Source organism: Oncorhynchus clarkii, chromosome 6 (assembly GCF_045791955.1).
Source record: "Oncorhynchus clarkii lewisi isolate Uvic-CL-2024 chromosome 6, UVic_Ocla_1.0, whole genome shotgun sequence".
Lineage (NCBI taxonomy): Eukaryota > Metazoa > Chordata > Actinopteri > Salmoniformes > Salmonidae > Oncorhynchus > Oncorhynchus clarkii.
Window position 1 is genome coordinate 66,778,893 of NC_092152.1, and position 20,891 is coordinate 66,799,783.

At 43.4% G+C, this 20,891-nt stretch overlaps 1 protein-coding gene across 1 annotated transcript in view; it reads right to left on the reverse strand.

Annotated features, from left to right (window-relative positions):
• Positions 1 to 9,126: 9,126 nt before the first annotated feature.
• The window catches only part of LOC139411478 (cingulin-like protein 1), a 31,851-nt gene continuing 20,086 nt past the window's right edge, over positions 9,127 to 20,891 (reverse strand). The window contains exons 9-19 of the mRNA XM_071157903.1: positions 19,492 to 19,698; positions 18,622 to 18,726; positions 17,514 to 17,666; positions 17,214 to 17,384; positions 15,626 to 15,787; positions 14,838 to 14,927; positions 12,492 to 12,575; positions 12,110 to 12,234; positions 11,486 to 11,594; positions 11,245 to 11,408; positions 9,127 to 10,848 (exon numbers count right to left, since the gene is read on the reverse strand). Coding sequence (XP_071014004.1) covers positions 10,710 to 10,848; positions 11,245 to 11,408; positions 11,486 to 11,594; positions 12,110 to 12,234; positions 12,492 to 12,575; positions 14,838 to 14,927; positions 15,626 to 15,787; positions 17,214 to 17,384; positions 17,514 to 17,666; positions 18,622 to 18,726; positions 19,492 to 19,698 — 1,509 coding nt within the window. The 3' untranslated portion in view covers positions 9,127 to 10,709. The remainder of the gene's footprint in view (positions 10,849 to 11,244; positions 11,409 to 11,485; positions 11,595 to 12,109; positions 12,235 to 12,491; positions 12,576 to 14,837; positions 14,928 to 15,625; positions 15,788 to 17,213; positions 17,385 to 17,513; positions 17,667 to 18,621; positions 18,727 to 19,491; positions 19,699 to 20,891) is intronic.

Below are 20,891 nucleotides of genomic sequence, written 5' to 3' on the forward strand. Positions count from 1 at the left end.
ACTTATTGTATGCAGTTACATTAAATTGTTTTATTTTAAATACATTTTCTTTCATATTTTAATATTACCTAAGACCTTTATAAACACAACCAATGCTTATTTTTGCAATAGCATATATGAAATGTATTTATTAGACTGTCAGAATGTTCACGTCCAAAAGACTCATCACTTGCTCGAAGGGGGGTCCCTCGAGGCCAGGCCCTTTCTAGTGGTAAATGGTTTGACCATCCAGATCTGTTTACACTTGACTGATATCCAGATACAATGGGTCCCTGACTACGTCCAGAGGCGGTATTCAGATCACAATGCGTTCTTTAATCGTCTACACCTGTCTTAAAAATGTGCGCACAATCAGAATGTGGACAAGATCAGGACAAAGGATGCATGTTAGCTCAAGGTGTAAACTGGGCTAGAGAGACACATTATATTCTTTCTCATGGCAGGTCATTACTGTAGGTAGCCAGGCTAGGCAGGACTGCTTCTGGTTCTGTAGCAGTATTGAGTGTCTGCAGTATAGAGATTGAATGGTTTGTGGGTAATCATGTGTGAGTTGAATTACAGTAAGGTTGTATCGAAACCTGAATATAAGCAAACAGATCTGTTTGCTTATATTCAGGTTTCGATAGTGTTTTATTAAGGCTTGGGGTGAAATGTGTTGATGATATGGTAAGCTGCTCATTTAAAATGTGACAGGGGATATTTGATCATTATGGGAGGAGGTTTTGACAAAGAGGGGTTGCTGATCCTTCCAGAGTTTGCAGTGAATGTGAAAATACAGATAAATACACTACTGTAACTTCCTTGAGAAAAATGCATAAAGTAGTTAACACATTTCTCTATGTCACAATGGGGGATCACATTCCTGGCATTGATATGGTCACAACTCTATGTCCTCCCTCAGCAGAAACAGACACATAGAAACTAAACTAATGTTCAGGGTATTTTCTTTAGTCTCATAGTAAAACCAATTGTGTAACAGGTCATGTTATACATAGGCAATGAGTGGAGGCATAGAAAAGTTCAACTGAAATATGTTTCAACAAAGATGTGCCAATATGTAAAGTAAGTAAATTCTCTGAATAGTATGAGTGCTATTTCCAGGTGTTTAGGTTAACCATTAACCACACAACAAACAAATGGTTTTGTTAACTTCTGCAATCAGTCAACCAGCCACCTAGTATGGCCACCCTTTCATGCTATACAGATCACTTATTAAAGTAACACAGTCATGTATCAAACTCAGATGCCATATTTCACTATCCCATGAGTACTATATGTCAGGTAAGGTGTGTTGATTGTAATCTTAGTGTCTTGCTTCTGGAAGGCACTTGATTAAAATCAAATCAAACTTTATTTGTTGCATACGCCGAATACAAGTGTAGACTTTATCGTGAAGTGCTTACTTACAAGCCCTTAACCAACAATGCAGTTCAATAAGAGTTAAGAAAATATTTACCAAGTAGACTAAAATACAAAGTAATAATAAAAAGTAACACAATTAGAATAACAATAACAAGGCTATACAGTGGCTTGCGAAAGTATTCACTCCTTGGCATTTTTCATATTTTGTTGACATACAACCTGGAATTAAAATAGATTTTTGGGGGGTTTGTATCTTTTGATTTACACAATATGCCTACCACTTTGAAGATACAAAATATTTTTTATTGTGAAACAAACAAGAAATAAGACAAAGTTGAAAACTTAAGTGTGCATACCTATTCACCCCCCAAAGTCAATACTTTGTAAAGCCACCATTTGCAGCAATTACAGCTCCAAGTCTCTTGGGGTATGTCTCTATAAGCTTGGCACATCTAGGCACTGGGATTTTTGCCCAATCTTCAAGGCAAAACTGCTCCAGCTCCTTGAAGTTGGATAGGTTCCGCTGGTGTACAGCAATCTTTAAGTCATACCACAGATTCTCAATTGGATTGAGGTCTGGGCTTTGACTAGGCCATTCCAAGACATTTAAGTGTTTCCTCTTAAACCACTCAAGTGTTGCTTTAGTAGTATGCTTAGGGTCATTGTCCTGCTGGAAGGTGAACCTCCGTCCCAGTCTCAAATCTCTGGAAGACAAACAGGTTTCCGTTAAGACTTTCCCTGTATTTAGCGCAATCCATCATTCCTTAAATTCTGACCAGTTTCCCAGTACCTGCAAATGAAAAACATCCCCACAGCATGATGCTGCCACCACCATGCTTCACTGTGGGAATGGTGTTCTCGGGGTGATGAAAGGTGTTGGGTTTGCGCCAGACATAGCGTTTTCCTTGATGGCCAAAAAGCTCAATTCTAGTCTCATCTGAGGTCCGTGGGGCGACGCACAATTGGCATAGCGTCGTCCGGGTTAGGGAGGGCTTGGCCGGTAGGGATATCATTTTCTCATCGCGCACCAGCGACTCCTGTGGAAGGCCGGGCGCAGTGCACGCTAACCAAGGTTGCCAGGTGCACGGTGTTTCCTCCGACACATTGGTGCGGCTGGCTTCCCGGGTTGGATGCGCGCTGTGTTAAGAAGCAGTGCAGCTTGGTTGCGTTGTGTATCGGAGGACGCATGACCTTCAACCTTCGTCTCTCCCGAACCTCTCCCTGGACTTCCTGATGGGCCGCCCCCAGGTGGTAAGAGTAAGCACCCCTCAGGGGTGTGTACAGTCATGGCTAAAAGTTTTGAGAATGACACAAATATACATTTTCACAAAGTCTGCTGCCTCAGTTTGTATGATGGCAATTTTCATATACTCCAAAATGTTATGAAGAGTGATCAGATTAATTGCAAAGTCCCTCTTTGCCATGCAAATGAACTGAATCCCCCCAAAACATTTCCACTGCATTTCAGCCCTGCCACAAAAGGACCAGCTGACAGTGTCAGTGATTCTCTCGTTAACACAGGTGTGAGGGTTGATGAGGACACCCTGTCATGCTGATTGAGTTTGAATAACAGACTGAAAGCTTCAAAAGAAGGGTGGTGCTTGGAATCATTGTTCTTCCTCTGCCAACCATGGTTACCTGCAAGGAAACACGTGCTGTCATCATTGCTTTGCACAAGAAGGGCTTCACAGGCAAGGATATTGCTGCCAGTAAGATTGTACCTAAATCAACCATTTATCAAGAACTTCACGGAGAGCGGTTCAATTGTTGTGAAGAAGGCTTCAGGGGGCCCAAGAAAGTCCAGCAAGCGCCAGGACCGTCTCCTAAAGTTGATTCAGCTGCGGGATTGGGGCGCCACCAGTACAGAGCTTGCTCAGGAATGGCAGCAGGCAGGTGTGAGTGCATCTGCACGCACAGTGAGGCGAAGACTTTTGGAGAATGGCCTAGTGTCAAGAAGGGCAGCAAAGAAGCCACTTCTCTCCAAGAAAAACATCAGGGACAGAGTGATATTCTGCAAAAGGTCTGTGATTTATTTACAATTCAGGGCACACTTAACCAGCATGGTTACCACAGCATTCTGGAGCGGTACGCCATTCCATATGGTTTGTGCTTAGTGGGACTATCATTTGTTTTTCAACAGGACAATGACCCAAAACACACCTCCAGGCTGTGTAAGGGCTTTTTGACCAAGAAGGAGAGTGATGAAGTGCTGCATCAGATGACCTGTCCTTCACAATCACCCAACATCAATCCAATTATTATTTAACCTTTATTTAACCAGGTAGGCTAGTTGAGAACAAGTTCTCATTTACAACTGCGACCTGGCCAATATAAAGCAAAGCAGTTCGACACATACAGCAACACAGAGTTACACATGGAATAAACAAACATACAGTCAATAATATAATAGAGAAAAAGGTATATATACAGTGTGTGCAAATGAGGTAAGGGAGGTAAGGCAATCAAATAGGCTATAGTGGCGAGGTAATTACGATATAGCAAATAAACACTGGAGTGATAGATGTGCAGAAGATGAATGTGCAAGTAGAGATACTGGGGTACAAAGGAGCAAAATAAATACAGTATGGAGATGAGGTAGATTGGATGGGCTATTTACAGATGGGCTATATACAGGTGCAATGATCTGTGAGCTGCTCTGACAGCTGGTGCTTGAAGTTAGTGAGGGAAATAAGAGTCTCCAGCTTCAGCAATTTTCGTTCCAGTCATTGGCAGCAGAGAACTGGAAGGAAAGGCGGCCAAAGTAGGAATTGGCTTTGGGGTTGATCAGTGAAATATACCTGCTAGCTCGTGTGCTGTGGGTGGGTGCTGCTATGATGACCAGTTAACTGAGATAAGGCGGGTCTTTACCTAAGAAAGACTTGTAGATGACCTGGAGCCAGTGCGTTTGGTGATGAGTATGAAGCGAGGGCCAGCCAACGAGAGCGTACAGGTCGCAGTGGTGGATAGTATATGGTGACAAAACGGATGGCACTGTGATAGACTGCATCCAATTTGTTGAGTAGAGTGTCAGAGGCTATTTTGTAAATGACATCGCCAAAGTCGAGGATCAGTAGGCTAGTCAGTTATACAAGGGTATGTTTGGCAGCATGAGTGAAGGATGCTTTGTTACGATTCTAGATTTCATTTTGTATTGGAGATGCTTAATGTGGGTCTGGAAGGAGAGTTTACAGTCTAACCAGACACCTAGGTATTTGTAGTTGTCCACATATTCTAGGTCAGAACCGTCCAGAGTAGTGATGCTAGTCGGGCGGGAGGGTGCGGGCAGCAATCGTTTGAAGAGTATGAACTTCTGAATTTAGTTTTCCTTGCATTTAAGAGCAGTTGGAGGCCATGGAAGGAGAGTTGTATGGCATTGAAGCTCGTCTGGAGGTTAGTTAGCACAGTGTCCAAAGAAGGGCCAGAAGTATACAGAATGGTGTCGTCTGCGTAGAGGTGGATCAGAGAATCACCCACAGCAAGAGTAACATCATTGATGTATACAGAGAAAAGAGTCGGCCCGAGAATTGAACCCTGTGGCACCCCCATAGAGACTGCCAGAGGTCCGGACAACAGGCCCTACAATTTGATACACTGAACTCTATCAGAGAAGTAGTTGGTGAACCAGGCGAGGCAGTCATTTGAGAAACCAAGGCTTTTGAGTCTGCCGATAAGAATGTGGTGATGAACAGAGTCGATAGCCTTGGCTAGGTTGATGAATACGGCTGCACAGTATTGTCTCTTATCGATGGCAGTTATGATATCGTTTAGGACCTTGAGCATGGCTGAGGTGCACCCATGACCAGCTCGGAAGCCAGATTGCATAGTGGAGAAGGTACGGTGGGATTCGAAATGGTCGGTGATCTGTTTGTTAACTTGGCTTTTGAAGACCTTAGAAAGGTAGGGTAGGATAGATATAGGTCTGTAGCAGTTTGGGTCAAGAGTGTCTCCCCATTTGAAGAGGGGGATGACCGCGGCAGCTTTCCAATCTTTGGGTATCTCAGACAATACGAAAGAGAGGTTGAACAGGCTAGTAATAGGAGTTGCAAAAATTTCGGCAGATAATTTTAGAGAGAGAGGGTCCAGATTGTGTAGCCCGGCTGATTAGTAGGGGTCCAGATTTTGCTGCCCTTTCAGAACATCAGCTATCTGGATTTGGGTGAAGGAGAAGTGGGGGAGGTTTGGGCGAGTTGCTGTGGGGGGGGGGGGTGCTTATTGAAATTCTCAATTATCGTGGATTTATTGGTGGTGACAGTGTTTCCCAGCTTCAGTGCAGTGGGGAGCTGGAAGGAGGTGCTCTTATTCTCCATGGACTTTACAGTGTCCCAGAACCTTTTTGAGTTTGTGCTACAGGATGCAAATTTATTTTTGAAAAAGCTAGCCTTAGCATTCCTAACTGCTTGTGTATATTGGTTCCTGACTTCCCTGAAAAGTTGCATATTGCGGGGGCTATTTGATGCTAATGCAGTACGCCACAGGATGTTTTTGTGCTGGTCAAGGGCAGTCAGGTCTGGAGTGAACCAAGGACTATATCTGTTCCTGGTTCTACATTTTTTTGAATGGGGCCTGCTTATTTAAGATGGTGAGGAAGGCACTTTTAAAGAATAACCAGGCATCCTCTACTGACGGGATGAGGTCTATATCCTTCCAGGATACCCGGGACAGGTCGATTAGAAAGGCCTGCTCGCTGAAGTGTTATAGGGAGTGTTTGACAGTGATGAGGGGTGGTCATTTGACCACAGACCCTTTAAGGATGCAGGCAATGAGGCAGTAATCGCTGAGATTTTGGTTCAAGACAGAAGAGGTGTATTTGGAGGGCAAGTTGGTTAGGATGATATTAATGAGGGTGCCCATGTTTACGGATTTGGGGTTGTACCTGGTAGGTTCATTGATAATTTGTGTGAGGTTGAGGGCATCTATCTCAGATTGTAGGATGGCCGGGGTGTTAATTAAGCATGTCCAAGTTCAGGTCACCTAGCAGTACGAGCTCTGAAGATAGATGGGGGGCAATCAATTCACATATGGTGTCCAGGGCACAGCTGGGGACAGAGGGTGGTCTATAGCAAGCGGCAACAGTGAGAGACTTGTTTCTGGAAAGGTGGATTTTTAGAAGTAGACGCTTGAATTGTTTGGGCACAGACCTGGATTAGTATGACAGAACTCTGCAGGCTATCTCTGCCCCCTTAGGCAGTTCTATCTTGACGGAAAATGTTATAGTTAGGGATGGAAATTTCAGGGGTTTTGGTGGTCTTCCTAAGCCGGGATTCAGACACGGCTAGGACATCCGGTTTGGCAGAGTATGCTAAGGCAGTGAATAAAACAAACTTGGAGAGGAGGCTTCTAATGTTAACATGCATGATACCAAGGATTTTACGGTTACAGAAGTCAACAAATGAGAGCGCCTGGGGAATGGGAGTGGAGCTAGGCACTGCTGGGCCTGGATTAACCTCTACATCACCAGAGGAACAGAGGAGGAGTAGGTTAAGGGTACGGCTAAAGGATATAAGAACTGGTCGTCTAGTACGTTCGGAACAGAAAGTAAAAGGAGCAGGTTTCTGGGCGCAATATATTCAAGGCATAATGTACAGACAAAGGTATATTAGGATGTGAATACAGTGGAGGTAAACCTAGGCATAGAGTGAAGATGAGAGAGATATTGTCTATAGAAACATAATTTAAACCAGGTGATGTCACTGCATGTGTGGGAGGTGGAACTGAAGGGTTAGCTAAGGCATATTGAGCAGGGCTAGAGGCTCTGCCGTGAAATAAGACAATAATCACTAAACAGAACAGCAATGGACAAGGCATATTGACATTAGGGAGAGGCATGCAGAGCCGAGTAATCATATGGTTCCAGCTGGCTGGAGAAACGGCGATACTTTGAAGAATCAAAAATCTAAAATATATTTTGATTTGTTTAACACTTTTTTGGTTACTACATGATTCCATATGTGTTATTTCATAGTTTTGATGTCTTCACTATTATTCTACAATGTAGAAATAGTAAAACTAAAGAAAAACCCTGGAATGAGTAGCTGTGTTCAAACTTTGACTGGTACTGTATGTCTATAAATTTGTTTGCTCAAGCTATGTAGCCTATTGATTTTTTTATTGATGAATAAATCAAACAAAAATGTTTTGTTGTTTCTCTGTAATACTAGCCACCTAGCAATTTTATGAAGTTGACTTTAGCTAGCCACCTAGATAGGTTCCCAATCTCCCAACTTCATAACTCGCTACCAAGCCATCAGGCTATCAATCAAGTTAGAGCCTGTCTAACTATTTTAGCTGTCATGCCTGCTGGCAAGGTTTCTAGACTTTAGAAGACACTAAAATTGCTTTAATTATTTGGTTATGATACTACATCCCAGTGGTAGTTGTACTAAACTCCTAAGGCATAAAAGTTCTTAAAGAATCAATGTGCATTATTAAAATGACAAGACTGCAGGAAAAAGCTGTTTCAGGCATTTGAAAAATGAAACATTCTCTGAAATCTGGACCTCCCTCCCTCCATACTCATGTACTTCTTGCCCCATCTAAAATAATGGGTGGATAATAATGGCCCCTCTTCATCTTTACCATGTCATGCTTCCTTCCCATCTCACCAACAGGCAAGCATGCATTTTACCAGTTTAGAGAATAATATCAAGAGGATGTGAGAACACAAATTACAGGAGACAAAACAAAGCCAACATTCCTGGATGTTGTACCTTCTAACGTGTGCCTTTAGCATTTCTACAGCTAGAGGGCAGCAGAGTACCATGTACAGTTTTGAGAAAGTTATAAATAGTTGGTCGGACCACTTCTTTTCATTGTTCAATATTATCTGGAAGAACAAGATATTCTTCAATCTCAACTAAAAAATTATAAAAGTTATACAATTGAGACCCGAACTAAAAAAAAAAGTGTCTGAAATCATGGTACAATACTTTTAACAGAAAATCACCACTGCCACCAACCACGACAGCTTAATATTTTGTAATTGTAAAGTTACTACCTCATGACAGTTTCCCGCTCCCCACTTCCCTCTTTCACCAATTACTGCATGAGTTCAACCAAGCACAGGACAAGAATTTCAAGAATGGTCATTCTGTAAAGCCCTCACAAAAGCCCCACCCGAGCAGTGCACTCCCAGTGTGTATGCTGCTTGGGCTGACAGAGGGGCCAGAGATGATCCCCATGCATTTAAAAGGTTGATTTGTTTGTTCTCCACAGAATGGTGACAAATGCAGGTCACGACCTGGGAACAATGACCTGCCAGCCTTGCTGAGAGGATAAGAAAGCCTTGTCTCTACTCCCTTTCTTCCTCTGTAGTCAACTGTAAAATACATCAAAAAAAATAATGAAGTCATATCTCCTAATGCAGCCTGGTTTCCACATATGGTGGGAGGGTGCATATCTCTTTAACACAAGGGATCAATCATGTCCTTTACCCCTGAGATTTTGGAGGACCTGCCCTGCTGTACTTTGGTGTCAGATGCTGGACACAGGATCAATAGGCTTCAGCAGGAAAATACTGGCCCACTGAGTTCCATATTAAATATGGGGGGCTGATATTGACACAGCTGCTTTGGCCAGACGATAAAATAATAAGTAGGATGAATGAGGTCACACTGAGAGGATCATAAAGCATTGACGCACCACTGAGGTCAATCCTTTCAACTTCCTCATACAACTAAACACTCTCCAAAGTTGCTTATTTTGTGTACCTAAATGGATCAGAAGAGACAGATGTGATCAGCAGTATGATTTACAGAGACAATAAGCATGTGAGATTAACTAAGGATAACTTTATTTCATTTTAGCAGGGTTTTTAGTCTCAGCAAAGTACAGATGTGTACATACAGAGAGGTAGCGGCAGTATTTCTTCCCAACCCCCCCACTCCAAAACGCCCGGAGGAGGCACACAGCCAAAGGCCTCTTCTTCATTCCATATGGAAACAGCCTTGGACGCCTTCAGAAATAATCCCTCGGACAGTGCAAATCATCACAGTGTAGCTAAACAGATCGATTGTCAATACAGCTCACCTGTAGAAACTCCCTCATCATATAAACTTGCATAACAGAGGACAGTCCCCTCCAACAGATAATATATAGGCACAACAGATGCTTATAACAGGTACTGACTGTATGGTCATATAGCATATTAATATGCTCCCCACAGATCCACATAGCAAATACAAACACAGGTATTCAACAACAAAACATATTGTTCATTTTACAGTAGATTGACTCGTATGTCCAATATTAACACTGTTTAGTTCTTGGAGGATATACCATAAACTTAAATAGCTTCTTCTCACATTGTAACATGTTTCTGGTAGAAGTCATATTTCTATGAAATACAGAGATGAATCACTTTTAAGCAAAAGTAAGGAATGTGTTAATTACTATAATGCAAAAAAAAATGTACAATTGACGATTTAAACAATAATCTCAGGAGTAACAGAGCAGTCCCCGTAGTTAGTAGAAAAGCCCAACTAAAAATACACAGTAGAACCTTGATTTGAGAACGGTGATCTAACCAGTCTTTATAAAAGTTCTACTGTATCTTATTTTAATAAAGGCAGGGTTGAATACTGCAATAGGTCAGGTGTCATAAACCTGAAAACAGAAGGGATAAAACCGAGATGTTTTCTGTAGACCACGCTAACATTATGGATGGATTACTATTCCTTATTCAGGTTTTTTTTTTTTTTACACAAAAAAGCATCTGTATAAAGATGAATCCCTCATACAAATTTCCCTAACAACATATTGCCCTTCATTCAGCCATTTCTTCATATATTCAACAGTAAATAAATAGCTAATATTTCACTCAAATCAATTTAAGACCTTACACTCTGCCTGACTTCATTACAAAATTGAATTGATATTCTAATGCACAATACAAAAATGAATGTTTCAAATGACATTTGTTTCTATCAGACTTGATAAGCGGCTTGACATATTTGATTAAGGATATAAAATCTAGTGAGGGATTAATACATTTCAAAAAGGCATAAGAGGTTACAGAATGCTGTCCTTTGCAGTGCATTACACGGTGAATAATTGGATTCCCTTTACATCTCATTGCTGGATCATTCATAAGATGTAAGAAGACACGTGCAATGATTAACTTAAAACTTTGAAATTGTGCTGATAATTCAACTATTGCTAAATTATAATCAATCATTTACAATACATTGTAATTCATCTATGTACTGTGAAAGGAAGAGCAAACACACATCACTATGCTATTTGACCAGTTTTCCAAAAGCACATCATGACCTGAAAGTGGTCTCTCTGAATAGGAGTCAGTCCACTTGGTCCTTCTGTAGTTTTAGTAACATTCTCTTCATTGTGTTGGTTCACAAACAGAATGTTGATATGATGTTGTCTTGGCTAGAGGAGCGTTTATAGCCAGATGAAGAGCGGAAGTAGGTCTCTCCGTCCGTGCTGATGTCATCCTCATCATCGTCGTCCAGAGGAGCAGAGTTAGTCTTACGCCTTCAGGGAGGGGAAACTAGTGTTATTCTGGGTGGAGGGCTGGGTTAGGTAGTTTACACAGTATGAAAGAGTTACAGTTTGAGAGAAAGTGGGCTAAAGCCTACACACATTGCATTTGACTATGTTCGTGTTAGACTACATTGTTCAGGAAAGTGTGAGTAATACCCTAGAGCAGTGGAAGGGAATATGTTCAGATGTTTTACAGTGGATTTACATCATGTGCGTGCCCCTGTGAAACTTCATAAGCATGTGCTTTACACTGTGGAATCTCTTGGTGCACGCTGTTAGCTTCAGCTGGCTAGAGCTGCATTACAATTAACTAGGTGAACAAATACCAAAGCAGAATGAGCATGTTCTTAGCGTCTTCTGTTAGCTGTGTGTATTTAGCATTTTTACCTCATCTCGCTACGCAGGGATTTGAGCTGGCTCTGGAGCTGCTCGTTGGCCTCCTGCTGTTCATCCAGGTCTCTCTGCAGCTTCTTCTTGCCGTGTTCCAGCCGGTCAATCTCCTCCTCCGCCTCGTCCATCTGCCTCTTCAGGGCCTTCAGACGCAGGTTCAGCTGCAAGAGGAACACCAAGGGTTAACACAGCTGTGTGTGTGTGTGTGTGTATATATGTGTGCATGTTGCATCCTGACCTGGTCCTTCTGATCCTGCAGTGAGTGGTGCTCTTCATCAACTTGCATCATCATCTCCTTCACCTTCCTCTCCAGCCTCCGGTTCACCAGCTGCAGGTTGGCACGGTCCCTAGAAAACACAGCACCATGGGTAAGACTACCGATCTGCTACATGTCACATACTGTAGCAGTACATAGAACGCTCTGGAAACCACAAGGTAATTGGCCATATGCCACATACTGCATACATCTACACATAGTATGCAGTATGACCTAAGAATGTAAAACTAAACTAACCAACCCAATGAACCAAGGTTAAGTGCAATGTGACCTAATTACTATGAAAGCCAGACAGCTTCTGTAATGAGTCTGTAGGCAGCACTGGTCCCTGTAGCAGGACCTCTCTTCTCCCTCCAACCCCTACCCCAACCCCACCTCTCGCTAGGAACCCATCCCTACCCCAACCCCATCTCTCGCTAGGAACCCATCCCTACCCCAACCCCATCTCTCGCTAGGAACCCATCCCTACCCCAACCCCATCTCTCGCTAGGAACCCAAACCAACCCCAACCCCATCTCTCGCTAGGAACCCAAACCAACCCCATCTCTCGCTAGGAACCCATCCCCATCCCAACCTTAACCATACCGCTCCTCTCCCTCCAGCCTCTCCTCCAGCTCCTGGATCCGGCTCTCCAGCTGGCTAACCAGGCCCTCCTTGTTAGACTTCTGGGAACCCTCCAGATGGGCTATTCTGCTCTTCAGGTCCTTGTTCTGTTAGAAACAGTGTGAGAAACAACTTTGATACGCAGTCTTAATCCTACTTTATTTAGCTAATGTTTTGGTCAACAAGACCATTTTCAGAGCAGGAGTATAGAGATGGAGACAGAGAAGGAAAGATAAAAGACAGAGATGGATTAGATGAGTGCATGTTTTGGTATGAGCCTAATGTACTTTTCACAGATAGACTGCTGTTGTTTCCCCCCAGACAGAAAGGGAGGAAGGAGTGGGCAGAACAGAGCAGTGTGTACCTGTCTCTCCAGAGTCATCTTGTCACACTCCAGGTCCTGTCTGCCAGCCCTCTCCTGCAGGAGTTCATTCCTCATCTGCTCTACCTGTCAACCAGAGCGGAGAGGACTGTCATCGCAATGGTTACACACTCTGAGAACACAATTATTATGAGAGGCTGCTTGTGTGTCTGTAGGAAGAACCCTTCCTGTATATGTAGGTGTGCAGTTGTTGTAGTGTCTTACTCAAGGTGGAAGGAGCCTTCCTGTAGCTAATTGGGGTTTTGGATATTCTTATTTGGTTGCATTCCCCTGAACTGATCTCACGTCAGCTCTCAGTAATGTACATTCAGATAGACTCAGAGTGGTAAATCAGTTATATTTAGATTAACCTATCATAGCTAGTGCTAGGAATGCACTTAAGCCCCACAATTCCTCAGGGAGTTGACAGAGAAAAATGTAAATGTTAGCTTTTAAGCTTGACTATTTCTGTGAAAGATTAGCAACCAAGAATAATAAACAACCTTTGACTCCTGGTTGGTTTGCTTTAATTAGTTATGATTACAAACCAAACTACTTCACTGTCTCTGAGAGAGAGAGAGAGAGAGAGAGAGAGAGAGAGAGAGAGAGAGAGAGAGAGACACTAGTTCAAGAGAAGGGAATACAGATGAGGATGGAAAAAAGACAACTAATCGACACATTTTTTTGCAAGGGGAGCTTAGTATGGGTGATATTTTATGCCAATTAGTGTGTGACAGTGGGCTGCTCTGATGAGCGATGGGCCACATAACTGGTGTGCCCGGTGCAGTGCTTGAGGGAGCTGATTCAGCAGACTGGAACATACAGCAGAAACTAATCTGCTTTGTGAGAGACGGCGGGAGGAGAGATTACTCTCATTTAGACAGGAGAAGAGCACCTGGTGCCAGGAGAGGCGCAGGTGTTCTTCCTGCCACCCCCGCCCCCCTTCACTTCCAGCCATCATGGCCATGCAGACCCCACTCTCTCCGTCCCCCTCTCCCACTGACCACCACATCCTCCTATCCTAACCCCATCCACTTCACTATGACTGTACACCATGCCACTGTTGCCTTGGCAACTCACCTTGACCCAGTGTTGCGGTGATGCCACTTTGTCTAGTGCTACTCTTTTCTCTGTGCCAGGAGTTTCTTGCCTTTAAGGAAATGTAAGTACTTGTTCATTCCTTCTAGGCCTCTCATACTTTGTTCAGGTCTTTACATTTCCATCCATTTCAAGGTTGGAGGACTGTGCAGACTTAGCCCTTTAATCTTACTACTGCGGGACAATGAACCTGACCGTAAAAGAACTAGTTCTATCTTTGTTAGACATGAAGAATGTATCATGATTGCATTGGCAGTATGTAAATCAATGAGAGCACAGTGAAGTGCAGTGCAGAGGTATTGCAACTGGTCAGAACCTTGGAGGTAAATGCCCTTTAGCACGTGTTGAATAATACAAAATACATCCTAGAGGAAAAAGCTTGTCCTGTACATGAATTGTATCTGGAATCATGTCACTTCCTCATGAAAAAGCACCGAACCAACAGTCTCCTGATCTGAGTTAGCAACCCTTTCTGACAACAACCCTTTCTTCAGGGAGCATGTACTCTTATCTCAATCTGAGTTTATAATGGCCACATCAGCAGGTTTATCAGAGGGGAAGGAAAGCTGCAGTGTTGAGGTCTGACTCCCTCAGGATGCGAGAACTATGATCAGCCACAATAAATGGATTTGTCCCTGGATTTGTCCCTTAGTCACAGCTAAGTGAACTCCATAGCCATAAACTCGATACATTTGGCAGCGTGCATATTTTGGCTGAGGTGGTGCATTAAAATGGGTCTTTTGTGACTGATGCATGAAAATTGGATTGGCGCTTTTACACCGAGCAGGCAGCCTGCCAAACTGAACGATTATGCAAGATCCTCTTACATGGCAATAATCACTCTGCTCTCTCTAGAACACAAATTAACTGGGATAGTGGGATTTTTGGGCGGCTGTTCCATACGGGGGGGCACACACACACACACGCAATGAAGAATGGCTCGGTGTGTAGGTCTGTGTGTGGGGGTATTTGAGCTTTCAATGGCGGCAGGGGATGGCAGACAAGCACAAAGAACTGATACGGGGTGTTAGATGTCACATTATGCCAAGCTGCTCTGGAATGACTGTACTTGAAAGGCTTTCTGTCTTTTGCAGATGATAATGAAGTTAATGGAGTTTAGGAGTGTGACTCCCGGTCACAGGAGAGTCAAGAGACAAATTGGTGAATGACCTTGGTGAACCACGGTTAATGAATGTTAGAATGCCCCACTGACTGGAGGTCAGTTCGAGTGGTCAGTGGTAATAGACTCACCTGTTCTCTTCCTCGGTCTATCCTGACAATCAGCAGGTCTCCACTTTGCTTTTCCTCATCCAGATCCAGCTCCAGCTGATTGATCCTGTCCTGCAGTACACAGCATCAACATTGACAATGGTAATAACAATGACATTATTATTTGACCTTGCTGTAAACATGGGGTTGCTTTTCTGAATGACAGCTTTAGATTTCCTTCTGCAGTGTTTTGCCATCACACCACAGTCAACAGCAGAGTACACATGACTTCTGTCTATAACAAACTCAGGTAAGAACCCAGCTAGCACATGTGTTTCCTTGGAAGTTGTGGGATTGTATGTTTTTGGTAAAACGATTTCTGAGAACAGAAGTAAAAATGTTGCTTGTTCTGGGAACGTGCATTTTTTTGGTTGCAGGGAGTTCCTGAGAATGTTTTACTCTGGTTCCTTGAATGCTTTCCTAGGAGGTTTTATTAACAGTCTGAGAATGTTTTACTCTGGTTCCTTGAAAGTTGTGGGAAGGTTGTATGCAAAATAACCATAAGACAACCCTGCTCTCACCAAGCTCTGAGAAACATGGTTCTCAGAACATTATGTGCTGGCTGGGAACTGTTCCTTCCTCAGGACTGGAGTACAAACAGAGACGAAATGGAAGGACTAGCATAGACTGAAGACTGAAGACAAGATAACCAATTAATACAGCACAAAAAGGCTGACACTTTAAATGGCAGAAGAACGTCTCCATGAACACATGTATAAAGTATATAATTTAGAGACAATGTGAAATTAAACTGAGATATTCCTCCATACCTCCATGAGTTTGACCTGTCGGATTTTGTCCTCCTTGGAGTGGGCTTTGGTCTCTGCCTCCACCTCCAGGTGGTAGACTTTCTGATCCAGAACCTTCTCCTTGAGGACCGCATCATCCCTTTCCCTCTTACACTGCCTCAGGTCTTCCTCCACATGGCTCAGCTGCAGGACACACACCACACATACTTTTAAAACAGAATGGGAATGAACAACAGCTTTTGTGAATGGCTCCTACTCATTTAGCAGTACGCCACAGCGAACAAATAAACCACACATGTGTCATACTGTTACAGTAACATCCATACCTGTCATGTCTGCTTTAGCAATGCAATTTCAGCAGTGGCCACAATATGCCATCTGTTCCTTTAACAATAGTGACTTAAGAGAAACTTTCACAAACACTAGCCTGGTGAGTGAAGAAGATGAAAGAAGAAAATACACTTGTCTTTAGCAGGTCTTAATAGGCATGCTTATAAGATATATGTCGGGGGTTGGGACAGACTGGAGATCTGAAGCAGATCAAACAGTGACCTCATCACCAGGCCTTAGAGGAGTGTATGGATCAGCGGGGAGGAGAGGAGGATCTTCCTGGTCTTCCTGTAGACCAGCTGGACAAAGATACATCAGCATATCCCATCTGTGCATATACATTACACTGGGTAGACTACAACACAAAGATGAACCCTTAGCAGCAAGGCATCTCTCTTCTGTAAAACTGACACATTTCCATGGAAAAAGTGAACACAATTCCAATGGAGTTTGGACTGTGTTGGACTGAGTCTGGCCACCTGTCTTTAACCTGCTGTAGGAAATAGGTTTTCTTTAATGACATTCTGCAGGGGTTAGTAACTCAGACACACAATGAGGGAGGACATTATTAGATCAAATAAGCAATGCTTATCCCATTTTCAACAAAAACATTCCAATGTGTTTAGTAGGTCAAACCACACCCAATGAGCAGTGGCCCTGGGTTATAACAACGTTATGTGGGGCAGACCACAGCTACTAAGGGGTTAGAGCTAGATTGTGAAAATGAACCATAGTAATTATAAAAACATTAGCTGGAGAATTCCTCAATTGAGGAAAAATGCCATGAAGAACTTTACAGAGGCTCACTCCAAATTCCATAAGCCTACCTAGCTACAACTCACTTAATGTATGAGAACAATGAATGTGATGTAAGATAAAGTCACAGCTAATACTTTAATATTTTGTTCAATTAAAAGAGGTTCATAAATGCATCCTATTGTCTGAAGTTCTAGATCGCTGAAACATTCTGATGCTTCACCCATAGAAAAACAATGATTTAGATTTCTCTTCGCTCCAACTCTTCATGCTAAACCACAGATATCTATGAAAAGATACATTATCTAACCTATTTAACCCTCTAATACCACCAGGCCACCAGGCATCTCTACAGCTGTGACCTTCCGGTCCAGTTCAGGGCAAAAGGGAAGTATAAGAGGGGAGAGGACACGCATTCCAAAGCCATGACCTCACTGTACAAACCCTGAGTTGGGGTTTACAACACACTGAGTCAGGACAATGGCTCATCCTCCATTGTCATGGGGAGCACTGGCCAACCCACCTCCTCCTGTAGGGACTTAGCAGCCAGACGGGACTTGTCCAGCTCCACACCCCGTTCCCTCAGCTGTCTCTGAAGCTCAGCCATCTCCCGACGGTTCTTCTCCTTGTACACATTTATTTGCTCCTGAAGCTCCTGGGTGGACGACTGAGAGGCCTCCACAATCTCACTCATCTACAGGGAGAAGGTAGAGTTAGCCTTGCTAACAAACAGACATGCATGCACACACTGACAAATGCCTGTGGTGTGATATTTGATTGACTAAAGCAAGGATGTCCGAAGGCCTTTAGTTGGTCCACTCACCTCCCTCTGTAGTTTCTCCACTGTGCGGTCCAGCAGACTCCTCTCGTCCTCTATCTCATTCTTAGTGTTCTTGAACTGTTCTTTTTGACTCCTCTCCTCCTTCAGCCTCTCCTCCAGCTCTCTGTGATCATGGTTCAGCTTGGTCAAGTTCCTCTGTAACAGAAAGAGTTTAGAAAGATGGGTCAAAATGGTAAGGAGGACCAGCACTTATGCTTTATTATTCTCACCAGTAAATTCTCCCGAGCTTGTAGTCAAAGTCTGGTCAATCTTACCTGTACATCCTCTAACCATGTGGTCAAAGCCTGGTCAATCTTACCTGTACATCCTCTAACCGTGTGGTCAAAGCCTGGTCAATCTTACCTGTACATCTTCTAACCATGTGGTCAAAGCCTGGTCAATCTTACCTGTACATCCTCTAACCGTGTGGTCAAAGCCTGGTCAATCTTACCTGTACATCCTCTAACTGTGTGGTCAAAGCCTGGTCAATCTTACCTGTACATCCTCTAACCGGGTGGTCAAAGCCTGGTCAATCTTACCTGTACATCCTCTAACCGTGTGGTCAAAGCCTGGTCAATCTTACCTGTACATCCTCTAACCGTGTGGTCAAAGCCTGGTCAATCTTACCTGTACATCCTCTAACCGCGTGGTCAAAGCCTGGTCAATCTTACCTGTACATCCTCTAACCGTGTGGTCAAAGCCTGGTCAATCTTACCTGTACATCCTCTAACCGTGTGGTCAAAGCCTGGTCAATCTTACCTGTACATCCTCTAACCGTGTGGTCAAAGCCTGGTCAATCTTACCTGTACATCCTCTAACCGTGTGGTCAAAGCCTGGTCAATCTTACCTGTACATCCTCTAACCGTGTGGTCAAAGCCTGGTCAATCTTACCTGTACATCCTCTAACCGTGTGGTCAAAGCCTGGTCAATCTTACTTGTACATCCTCTAACCGGGTGGTCAAAGCCTGGTCAATCTTACCTGTACATCCTCTAACCATGTGGTCAAAGCCTGGTCAATCTTACCTGTACATCCTCTAACCGTGTGGTCAAAGCCTGGTCAATCTTACCTGTACATCCTCTAACCATGTGGTCAAAGCCTGGTCAATCTTACCTGTACATCCTCTAACCGCGTGGTCAGAGCACGGTTGGCACGTGACATCTCCTCCTCCTGCTCCTTGATTTCTTCCAAAGACTCTTCCAGCTGCCTCTTCTCTCTCTGTGAGCTCACACATACACATATGCACACACCAGCATTAGACAATAGGTAACAGATCTGATCTTCAATGTAAAAAGTTTTATTACTGTCAATCTGATTGACACTCCTGTGCAGTTTACAGTGGCTCTCCTTTATATAACTAGCAGCTCATGTTACACCCGAGGATCTGTCTTTTTCAGCCATCTATTTCCTGTGTTAGAGGAACGCAAAATCCACTTGTAACTTAAATCTTGCTGGATTGATTGCTTTCATTTGACTCTTTCATACTTTGCTTGTGCCTATTTGTTTTATTGGTTAACGTTACGACCACAGAAATGTTTGTAATGACCTGTCAAACACACTCCGGTAACGCCTGAAATGGGCTGAATGGAATACATTATCTTTCCGTTGCAACTATAAGAACACTAAAGCTAAGAAAGAAAGAATTTAATACAGTTGAAATGTTAACAAATTACATGCACTGGAATGAAAGCCACTTCTGAAAATGAACACTCTAGATTATAGTGATATTATGTCTGATCTCGCAAACAATCTCGCAAACAATGTAAAGTATGTTTAGATAGGTGTAATCTAGAGCCATGCGTGTTTATTTTTATTCCAAGGGTATAGGGTAGACAGAGCAAGTGTTTGGCAATACATTTTATACCTGCATTCCCACCAAAATCTCTGAACTCCATTCATTATTTGTCCATGCCAGTAAATGTTTTATGCACTATAATCTGATTGATTATACAAATTCTAAGTTTGGGTTTCTCTATTCCTCACCTCAAGCCGGCCGACTCTGTCCCCCAGCTTGCTCTCCTGTAGCTTGGCATCATCGATGATGCGGTTGAGTTTGGCCACTTCGTTCTCCAGCTCCTGTGCCCGCTTTCTCAGCTTCTCAGCCTCCTGGCTAAGACGTCCCGCCTGGCCCTCCATTGCTCCCTTGGCTGCCTCCACTTCAGCCTTCTCCTTGCTCACTGCAGCACTGCTCTGGAGAGCAGACAGACAGTGCAAAGTAAATACAGGGTCGAAAGATGCAACGTTGCACAGAAAAGGATGCAATACTGGCTTGACAACTGGTTAAAAACAAAAGTCTACGGTCTTATTTACAAGGCAACTCAAAATCCTTCACAACTCCTCTGCAAAGAGACTCCCAAAACAATTCCTTCATAACAAGCTCAAGGGGATTTAAGAGGTGGATGCATGACAATAAATCTAAGCCTCTATTCACTTCCCATTGAACTGATGTAGCTTGGCCCACACAAAGACAGCATGTCACCCGCAAAAGGCTGGGGCGATTGAGGTGAATGGTCCAGTCCAGTAAATCTGTCCCCAGAGCGTGACCAACACCAATGTCTCAATGGCTTTACCTGCCAGAGTTGTACAGTTGTGGGGCTGCTGCTTAAGCCTCATGGCTCTCGCTTGTTCACCGCTTGTCACTAAACAGGATCAAATTCCATAATTAGATGACCCACTGTTGGTGGCAGCCTGTCTTTGTATGAATTTGGCTGCTGGGGCAGGACAGTGTGAAAGGAGGTCCCTGTGTGCTTTGCCTCTGCCCAGTTTTATCAATGGAGAGCCTGCCCTGGTTAGCCTGTCTGGGTTGCTAGTCAATGCACTCTGGGAAACCTGAATTCTGTCTTCTTGTAACCTCTTAGCTGACAACAACACACAGCACTCTATCTAGGCCCGCATTAAGTTTTGCATAGAAAAACAGATAGCAGGTTTTGCTGTGATGACGCTGTCAGAAAGGGATTTACTTTATATCCTGAAAGTGACAGTTTATGAAGATATTGTAGCAGCCAGGCTCCCACATATTTGTTCAGAAACGAGAATATCTGGAAATGAGGCAATGCTTGACAGAATGCCAGACAACAGGTTTGACAGTTTCTTGTTCTGTTTACTACAGTGAGAAATGCCCGTGCTGCACGCCTCCACAGAAACAACCAGGAACTGACATCCATATGGAGTTCATTACTGATACAAAGGGCCAGAATTTTCCCTAACCAGGAAAAACTGGAAGCCCTAGATAAAAGTTATACCCAAGGCCCAGATTTTTTCCTAGTCAGATCACGTGGCTCCTGGCCTTTCTCGTTACAGTACTGGGCCTATATTTAATTGACTAAATATGATTCTGTAAACACAGGTGATATTTAAGCAATAATGCACGAGGGCGTGTGGTA